This window comes from Buceros rhinoceros, unplaced genomic scaffold (assembly GCF_000710305.1).
Source record: "Buceros rhinoceros silvestris isolate BGI_N320 unplaced genomic scaffold, ASM71030v1 scaffold37189, whole genome shotgun sequence".
In the NCBI taxonomy this organism is placed as follows: domain Eukaryota; kingdom Metazoa; phylum Chordata; class Aves; order Bucerotiformes; family Bucerotidae; genus Buceros; species Buceros rhinoceros.
This window is the reverse complement of record NW_010430440.1, coordinates 3,860-13,665: the sequence shown is the minus strand read 5'-3', so window position 1 is coordinate 13,665 and position 9,806 is coordinate 3,860. Positions and strand designations below refer to the sequence as shown.

Below are 9,806 nucleotides of genomic sequence, written 5' to 3'. Positions count from 1 at the left end.
CTTCTTTGTTTGCTGTCAATGTGAAAGGCTGATATTAGTGTGATTAGTGGATTTAAATCCACTTCTCTATCAACTGTCCACATGTTTTCAGCTTGATACGGGTTTTTTTTTGCTCCACAGCCTGATACTTTAAAAATTTTAATCAAAAGCTCTAAAAAAGTTTCCCATGAGGAGGAAAAAAAACCAACCAAAAAAACCCCACCCCAAACCCAAAAAAACCCAACCCTTTGTCTTATAATCTTCAGACAGAATTTTTGATTGGTACAACTGGCATTCAAGATATAACCAAACTTAAAAGTCATGGTTTTCTTTAAGTTCCTTCTCTAGTCAAAAACCTTCCTGTGTTCATATCCTCTCACAACAGTACTTTTCTGCACTGCTTTTCATGGCTTGGTTTCGTGGATGAAGATTTGGGAAGGGCTTTACCCACGCTTACTGCAAGCGCCCTGATGGCTGAAAAGGCCAATGTGGGATAGGCAAGACCGGTTGCAGAAAGCACAGCGGAAGGTCTCCTTGGGTGGTATAGTCGAGGCACGGTTCTTTCTGCGCTGTCTTTTCTCCTCGAGACTGATTCTACGCGTGCTCTCAAAGGAGGCAGCAGCGTTATGTATGGTGTGTCTCCAAATCTCCTGATTGGAGGCCAGGGTGGACCACTGATGGTGGTCAGTATGGCCTAGGCTGAGGTATTGTTTCAGGGAGTCCTTATATCTCCCCTTTGGGGCTCTTCTCTTGTGGCAGCCGGTGGTGAGTTCACCGTAGAACGCAAACTTGGGGAGGTGGTGATCCGCCATCCTGGAGACGTGCCCTGCCCAGTGCAGCTGCGTTTTCAGCAACATGGCCTCAATGCTGGTGACCTCTGCCTGTTCAAGGACAGTGACATTAGTCACGTAGTCAGTCCAGTGGATGTTTAGGGTTGTATGGAGGCAGCGCTGATGGAAGCGTTCGAGGAGTCACGTGAATCTATACTATGACTCCAGACTGGGATTGGACCGTAAATTTGCTGTCAATGTAATATATTTTATATGTTAGGATAGAAAGCCTTTACTTACCTTTGTAGGACTACAAATGAAATGTACCAAAAACAATCACATTTGTTTCATGTTTGTGAAGTGATCTCTTCAGCTCTTTTGTTTCTTTGATGGCAGTTTATATCACAGTTTAACAAAATATTTCCAGTTACTAAAATGTAATGCATCAAGTAATCGTTTTTTACTGTTTTCAATTAGGATGGGAAATAATGAAAAGATACTACTTAATAATTTTAACTCTCCCAATTTAATTCACTTCAAGGAATCTTTTTTATAATGATAAATTTAACTGAATTGGGGTTTTTTAAATCATAAATTGAAACAAGAAACAAATTGGGCAATTACTGTATCTTGGTGGATAACAGGAATCCTGATTTGGTGTGAAGCAAAAATAAACATCATCTTGGAAAAAACATCAATTTCTAAAAACAGAACATCATGCCATGTTCTTAAACTGAATTGTGCTTCTCCCTGCCTTTGGGAGGGAGAGACCTGCACTAACAGTTCACCCCTGGGGGTTGCTCAGGTTTGCATTTATAATTACACCAGTAATTTATAATTACTCCAGTATAAACTCAGTGCCTCCCTTGCTGAAGCTAATCTTTTTTGTACTGGTGTAGTTCATCAAAAGGCAAGGTTTGAGACTGTGGTTGCTAAAAGTCTGGTTAGAGCTGTGTGTCTGTACAAGGGCTTTCAGAGCTCTGGCTGATGGAAGATCACAGACACGGTACCACAAGAGTGGATAAATGGAAGAGAGGAGGATAGCACAGTCACTGGTAATCGTGACTGAAAATGAGCAAGATGGGCTTCAGAAACTGCAAACCTTTGTAATGGCAAAAACAGCATGAGCCTTTTCCTAATTTTCTTGTTGCTTATCACAGAATGCAGGGGAGAGAAGAATAACTTAGGAACCTAATGAACTTTATAAAACAAGCTTTTCCTGCTAGCAGAAGCATAAGTTGTGTTAAACACTAGTGTCAGACAAAAGGCCAATGATAAATTGGCAGTAAATGGTTTTCGTTTATTCAACACTGGTCTGTTTTCAAATCTATAGCACAGCATAATGGGAAAAGTGACATGGAGATGGAAAATATACTCCATGTTAGTATTGTTTCATGAAGATTTTGTGACCTTTTTTGTTGCTGCTAACTGAAATATTATGTAAGGCTTGGGTAGTTATACTGAATAAGTAGGTACCAGTTAAAATTACCAATGGTGTGAAGGTCCAGAGATATAGCTAACTCTTTTTTATACACTACCTTCTTCTTTTTCCTTTTGTTAGCATGGCATGACCCCTCTAATGCATGCAGCGTACAAAGGGAAAGTAGACATGTGCCGGTTGCTTTTGCGACACGGAGCCGATGTTAACTGCAATGAACATGAGCATGGATATACTGCCTTGATGTTTGCTGGACTTTCAGGTAACTTCTTACTACACTTAGATCACTGACTTTTTACACTGATGGGCACCATTTACCGTAAATAGATAATTTAAAGAAAAATGTTTACATGTTTTTATTTAGTTTTACTGTTACTTACTTGAACTGTGAGAATATGTCAAGACCAGTAGAATCACCAGAACAGTGGAACAGGAGAGCTACTGTTCAGGCTTGGGATCTTTTTTTGATATAAAAATTGATTTTGAACAGCATTTTGAGGCATATAGTCTATCTGTACTTTGTCCCATTATGGGTCTCAAAATTCAGTCTCCTGTGACAGTTTTCTTGTGCAGTGGGATACATTCTGTTTAATTATACTGTGAACTGAAAAAAGATGCTGCACCAAACTACCTTCTTTAGGACTGCAAACCAGTAGCATTTAGTACTATTTGAGGCTCGTTGAATCAATCCAGTGTTTTGCAAGTTTTCCTTGTCTCCTACATTATTTTTGCCATTAACTTGTGGGCTTTTAAAAATGTATTAAGATAATTTTTAAAAACATGTTTTCTCACATTGATTTTCCCTCTCCTCTTACATTGGGTTTTTTCATGAGAGAGCTTATAGCTATATATATCATCTCCTGTCTCAGGTGGTGGTTTGCAGCTTTCTTCTTGCTCTTCTTTTGCCCTGATGAAAGGAACAATTATTCCCTTGAGTGAGGAAAAGACACTGTGGGAAAAAAACCCCAACAAATTTGTTCCTTCTGGGGTGCAGATTAGGTTTGGGAATATTAGACTATTTTAAGTATCTTTTTTACTAGGCCACCTACATCTTCCCAAAAGGGAGGTTCTAGGGAAGGAGATTTCTTAGCAGGTAGAGTTTAAACTCTGCCTTCTTTCATCGTAAGTACAAAATAGGCATGTGTGTGTGTATGGACATTAACTGGATCATCAGATTGCTTTTCAGCTAAAACTTTGGTTAAAAGATTTGGAAATTTCAGTGTTCTGTGGCACCAAGCAATATCAGAGCTGCAGCAGATAGGTAGGAACACTTAGAGGTTGTTAAATGACTGCAGCTTTATGGAAGATACTGAGATTTTACCATTTTCTCACAGCTGAGCTTTTAACCTGTCATCCTGAGTTTGAATGTTTCTGAATGTTGATTTTAAGGTCTGTTATCTGTGAGTGCAAAATGTACATGAGCACTACTGACGCAATGCCTTTGTTTTTAAATCAGAAACATTCATTTCCATCCACCACCCCCTTATTTTTTTGTAGTCACTTTTCTGTACTTAGTATATGCATAAAACCTGATAAAGTAAGAATACCTTTGAAAGCAGAACCAGCACGAGTGGTGACAAGTGTCCTCATTAGTCTCTGAAGGGCACCAATTAAGTCATCTAATCTTCCCATCAAATTTTAGCTTCATTTTACTTGGTATTTAGCCCAGTCTGAACACCCAGTCCCCACTGCGGAGAAAGGAACAATCTGTTCTCTTCTCTATGCTCCTGCTACGTAACAGTACTGGATTTGTTTTTCTTAGAATAGCAAATGCTGTAGCTGAACTGTCAAGCTACATGAGAAAATTGGGTTCTGTCCTGCTATCCAGAGAGCAGGCTCTAGTGTAGATACGTGCATATGACTCCCATAGGCTCCACAGGGAGCTGCATGTGCATTACAGAGAGCAAAGTTACACACTGCTTGAATTTAATTTTTACTTTGATTTGACCCTCTGGAACCATAAATAAGGAGGCACCACGGTGCCTTTCTCTTAACCCATTCTTAAAATAGTGACATTTAAGAACATTCATTTTCCTCAGTGTTATTCCCGGTCTTCAAGAAACTCACTCCTTGTTTTTCTACAGCATAAAGAATTGCAAGTTCTAGTTTGTTCTTTCTCATTCCCCATATCTTCCCCCAAATTCAGGAAACAAAGAAATCACCTGGATGATGTTAGAGGCTGGAGCAGAGACTGATGTTGTCAACTCTGTGGGAAGGACAGCAGCTCAGATGGCTGCTTTTGTGGGTAAGGTGAAATTCTATTATCATTTCCTAAATTCCTGAAGAAGTAAAATGTTGGATTCTGATACTTTATTGGAAAAATGCTATTTAAAGACCTGCTCTGAATGGATGCAGTTGTTCAGCTTTTTTTCCACATCCCATCCTGTAACAGAGTCAGCTTGTGTTCTATTCCTGTGCTTTTCAGAAAAGCACAAATAATCATATCTGTAAAAAGAGGTGTTGCTGTTCTCCAAGGGTGCAAGTTTTTGCAATGTCATCACTTTTCAAATAGTAAGAGGAAGCTGGTGACATTTGAGGTATCTAAAGTTCAGTACATAAAAGTGCATAACTGGAGTTTCCTTTGTGGGAAGGAAAAAGCATAGCACTGGGAGCCAGGAGCTATCATTTGAGCTTTGCCACTAGCATGCTGTGCGCTTGTGGCGAGTCACCTCCTGCCCCTCTCCCTCTGCATTTGGGAGAGGGAGAAGTTTCAGAACGTGTTCTGAGGTAGTCAGTACTTACTGACCTGAACTTGACTAGAACAAGATAAAAGATCTGTCATTCCCATAAGCTGTGTCATCCTGAGCAAAACATGCAACTAGGGTTTTTTCTGTTATTATGTTTCTTTCTCTTGTCTTTTTTTTTCTAAAACCTTTTGACTTTTTCACCTTGACAGTGCTGAGAGATTCCTGGATTAACATGCCCAAATAAACTACCTTTTCTCTATTTCTAGCAAGGAAGTGTGATAAAATACTACCAGCAGTCATTTTAATGACTCGGGTATTGCCGTCCAGACGACCTTCCCAAAAAATAAAAATGAAGACCTGTATTTTCACTTCAACACAAACTTCTTGTATTGTTTAAATGTCTGAGAACTCCCTTGCAAAGCTGTTCTGGAGTCAAGAGCTTACCTTGCTATTTAGATTTACTTCCTTGAATAGCTAGTCAATACAGTTTCAATCTTATCTCTTTCTGTTCTTTAAAGAGGAAAAGATTGACGTTACTCACTTGAGGTTCAAGAAACACCTTAACTATTCACTTAATATGAGTGGACTTCTCTGACATATTGATTATACTTTGGATCTGAAGAGTCTTTTCCAATGAGATGCTGAATTGAGTTAGTGAATGAGGAGTGTTGTCTTCAACATAATTTTTGTTTAAAATCTCATCATGTCACCAAGATAGAATAAATATTTTCAGGCATACTGAGATATGCTACTCTGTAGAAGTCCTTTTTTTTCTTCTGTCCAATCAATATTAATTCATCTGTCTGTGTGTGGGAAGTGAGGATAATTCTTCCCCTGTCATTTGTCTAACATTGTGCTCTTTTAGCTTAGAACAGTCTCTTCTAAAACAGTGGAGGGTTTTAAATGCAGGAATTTGGTTGGCTGCGTCTTATTCTACTGATTAATAAGATTAGCACCAAGATAAATCAATTGATTTAAAGAATGTGGTCATGAACTGGGGAAGCTAAATTTTACTTTCTCTTGTGCCAAGTAATCCATCATATTGTCAGATGTAGAAAACAAGAAGGGGGTGTACCTTCTCTTAGCTTATTACTTTCATCACAGTCCTTTCACTTTTGGTAAATTTTTAGCATGTTCTGTGCTTACAATTTCTTCAACTTTTGGTTAATACATTACTATCTGTTTCGGGTCTGAAAACTTAAAAGTCTCCATACAAACATCATTAATTTTTGAAAGTACAAAGCGGAGAGAATTTCTGCTGGTGTTAAAATTTTTTCAAAAGGAGACTACTAGGATAGTATAACTTTGGAGAGAAATACCTATTCTCTTGGTTTTGGCTTACCAGGGAAGGAGGATGTGGGAAGGGGACAGAGTTCTCAAAATGAAATGTTGTGAAGGCATCCTCTGCTGGGAGTCAGTGAGTTACACTTACTAAACATAAAGGTTACACTCAAAAGAATGGCGATCGTTCCTGTTACAAACGCAAAGTGTATCATGCTACGCTCCTTTGTCGGTAATTCTCACCTGTATTGCTTATATTAGGTTTCTGTTTAGATCCTTTTTTTTTCCCCTATTATTTAATTTCATTGGTGATTTTTTTTTTCCTCGTGTGCTTTTAGGTCAACATGACTGCGTGACCATCATCAACAACTTCTTTCCACGTGAAAGGCTGGACTACTATACTAAACCACAAGGCTTAGATAAAGAACCAAAACTTCCAGTAAAATTAGCTGGGCCTCTACATAAAATTATTACTACGACTAACATGCATCCTGTTAAGGTGGAGTAATATGTAAATTGTGTTTGTTGGCATGGGAACTGTTTTCTTTATGTCAGAAAGCATTCAGCTCTTCTGAGAGACCATCTGAGATCAAAAGCATTTTCCACTAATTCAGGTGCTTCTGAAAATCATTAAGGATGGGGCACAGCATTTAAATGTGATTTTAAAATGAAGCTATTTCCATGTTTATATAAACCGGAATATGTAATGAACACCTTTAACTGGAGAGATTCTTATTTTTTACATCAATAATCATAAATAGTTTTCTTTTTTGGCTTTGTTTTTTTCCTAGCCCCACTTGAAGTGGAAACATAAAACAATTTTCTATCTTAACACAACCTCGTTGTTCTTTCAATGCTTGCCTCAGCATCTATCTTCCTGCCTTCATCACTGGTTCACCATAGTAACATCTACTGCTGCTGCAGTTTCTGAAAGTATGTGCAAGAGATGGTTTGGTTTTTTTTACTTCCCTGTATATTTGCTGAAAATAATGTCCTTTTATAGTTTTTTCCTCCACTGTAGTTCAGAGAAATAAATACACCTAAATTCAAAGACAGGCTCCTTGAGCTTGCCATTCAAAGTCAGGAATTTGTCAACAGTTGCCAGCCAGGTATCTGCAGTACAGTAATGCACCAGCGGTAGCTAACTTAGTGAGGAGAGTAGACAGTGTCCTCTTAAAATGGTTAGTTCAGTGCTTTACTAGTCTGCCTAAAGTACTCCAAGATTACGTGAGGTTGATGTGTTCTGTGATACTGCTTAAATCTTACCAGTCCAGTTTATTTTAGGTGTTCAAAAGGAAAGAGATTTTAGAACAGTGTACGGTAGTTTCTGTAACTGTTTCTTTTGAAATGGTTTTGATTCTTCAGGTTCTTACTCTGAGAAAAAAAATCCTTGCTATTTTTAATACCTGTCCTACTTTCAAATGTTTTTTGCATGGGAACTGTGAATTACAGTATACTGAATAATAACTGAAAAAAAGAAGGGAAGGACTGCATAAGGCGGAAGTAGAGGACTATTAGAAACTCCAAACTCCACTGAAATTTAGCTACAATGAGCTACATAACCTCTAATACTAATGCACAAGTTTATAAAAATTAGTTCCTAATTAGATTAAATTTTCTTCAATCTTTCTTAAAGATTGTGCTGCTGGTAAAAGAGAACCCTCTATTGGCCGAAGTAGAAGCACTGCAGAAATGTTACAGGGTTCTGGATCTAATCTGTGAGAGGTGTATGAAGCAGAAAGATATGAATGAAGTGCTTGCTATGAAAATGCACTACATCAGTTGCATCTTCCAGAAATGTATTACGTTTTTAAAAGAGCGAGAGGATCAACTAGATGGATTTATCAGAAGGTATGTATTTCTAGAGAGAGGCGTATGTAGGAACCATCTTTACAGATATCAGAAAAAGACAAGTGTAATAATAGATTGGATTGTCTCAGATAAAGGCCGTGCAAAGTAAATTTGAAATAATCCCAGCTGTAGTCGCTTCAGGGTGGCACTGATTCCCATTCTTCTGTCTGAAGGTGGCACTGTCCTTTCCTGGGATACAAAGGAAACATTCCTAGAGTTTCAGCTCCCTGCTGCAACTGGTTAGAGCTTGGCAGTCACATATACACTATGAAGCAGCAGAGGGCAACATGTGGTGGAGAAAAAGGGGAGCGATAGGCTTGAAAAAAGAATTTCTCAATATCTGATATGGCTCATCTGGGAACTTTTCTCTTGCCGTTTTGCTCTCCAGCAGTCATGCAGGGTGAGATTTTTTTTTTCAAAAACACTTAAACAACTGAGAACTGCAAATCTCACTGGCTCTGGATGAGACTTGGACTCTTAAAACACATGGACAGTTCTTCAGATCCCACTCTGGAGCTGCAAAACCAGGTGCCTGATCTGAAGTATCGAAGTATGTGGCCTGGCTTTTAGATGGATCATGTTCCCTATAGACCTCCATGGATTTCTGTATGATACTGAAAATAAATTATGAAGTCAGCTTTCACATACTGAAATCAAATAGTTCCTCAATGATCCATATAAAAAAGTAGGAGCCAACCAGATAAATATAGAGGCATCAGAACTATAACATGTTATTAAACATAAGTAAAGCAGAATTTGTATTTAAAGTATCATGTATTCTTCAGTGTTTATTTTTACGATGCTCGTTTCTAAACACAAGAAAGCATTTTGCTACTTTAGTCTGATGTTGATACTAGTCTGCCTGTAGAGGATTATTTTTCTCTCTGTGGTTGAATTAGTGGTTTTGGAGCACACATTCAGTTATTTTATATTTCATAGTGATTGTACATTATAATAAAAATAATTTCATTTGCATTATAAACAGTGTCATGTATGAAGTTGCCAAATTATTTTGAATTATAATTCTTCTCCATAATTTGAAAGAGGACAGAGCCAGGATGACAGCATACAGCATGCTGTGTATTTGTCTTGAACACTTACTGTGTGATTTCTTATTTGCCTTTGGTTTTAAAAAAATTTAGTCTCTTGAAAGGGCGAGAGAAAGATGGTTTCCCTGTATATCAAGAGAAGTTAATTCGAGAAAGTATCCGGAAGTTCCCTTACTGTGAAGCCACATTGCTCCAGCAGCTCGTGAGAAGTATTGCTCCTGTTGAAATTGTAAGTTTTTCCCATCAAGAAAATACTTTCTAAGCAACTTGCATAGTAAATTCAGTTTAAATTAAGCCATCTGTCTGTTTCTCAGCTTCTGCAATGTGTTATATTAAGCAAAAGTTTTTGATGTCCCTGAAATCTCTGTCAAACTGGAATTTTATTTTACATGTTGCAGGAAAATGCTTTAAAATATTTTAACTGGTAGTTTTTTTCCTGTGCCCATAGTGAATGCTTAAATACCTCAGCTTTTAAAGAAAATCAAATCAAATTGTTTTTATGTCAGCTTTCTTTTCCTATTCAGGGATGTCTCTTCAGTTTTTCTTTGCCAATTCATTTTTAGAGATTGTAGATTTAGACACAAATGAAACTCATTTTGCAGTGTTTTTTCAGAACGTCTAAATTCAATTTAAGATCGAATAATTTCCTAGATTTAATGTGTTCATTAATTCCAGTGTACATAAAAAGTTGGTAATATATGACAACAGAAAAAGAAAAAAACATTCTGTGAAGCTCCTTTTATCATAGGGA

The 9,806-nt window shown here is 37.7% G+C and overlaps 1 protein-coding gene across 1 annotated transcript in view; it reads left to right on the top strand.

The window, feature by feature from the left end:
• Positions 1 to 2,215: 2,215 nt before the first annotated feature.
• The window catches only part of ANKMY2 (ankyrin repeat and MYND domain containing 2), a 9,871-nt gene continuing 2,280 nt past the window's right edge, over positions 2,216 to 9,806 (top strand). Inside the window, exons 1-5 of the mRNA XM_010143040.1 lie at positions 2,216 to 2,449; positions 4,334 to 4,432; positions 6,494 to 6,654; positions 7,792 to 8,006; positions 9,149 to 9,284. Coding sequence (XP_010141342.1) covers positions 2,317 to 2,449; positions 4,334 to 4,432; positions 6,494 to 6,654; positions 7,792 to 8,006; positions 9,149 to 9,284 — 744 coding nt within the window. The 5' untranslated portion in view covers positions 2,216 to 2,316. The remainder of the gene's footprint in view (positions 2,450 to 4,333; positions 4,433 to 6,493; positions 6,655 to 7,791; positions 8,007 to 9,148; positions 9,285 to 9,806) is intronic.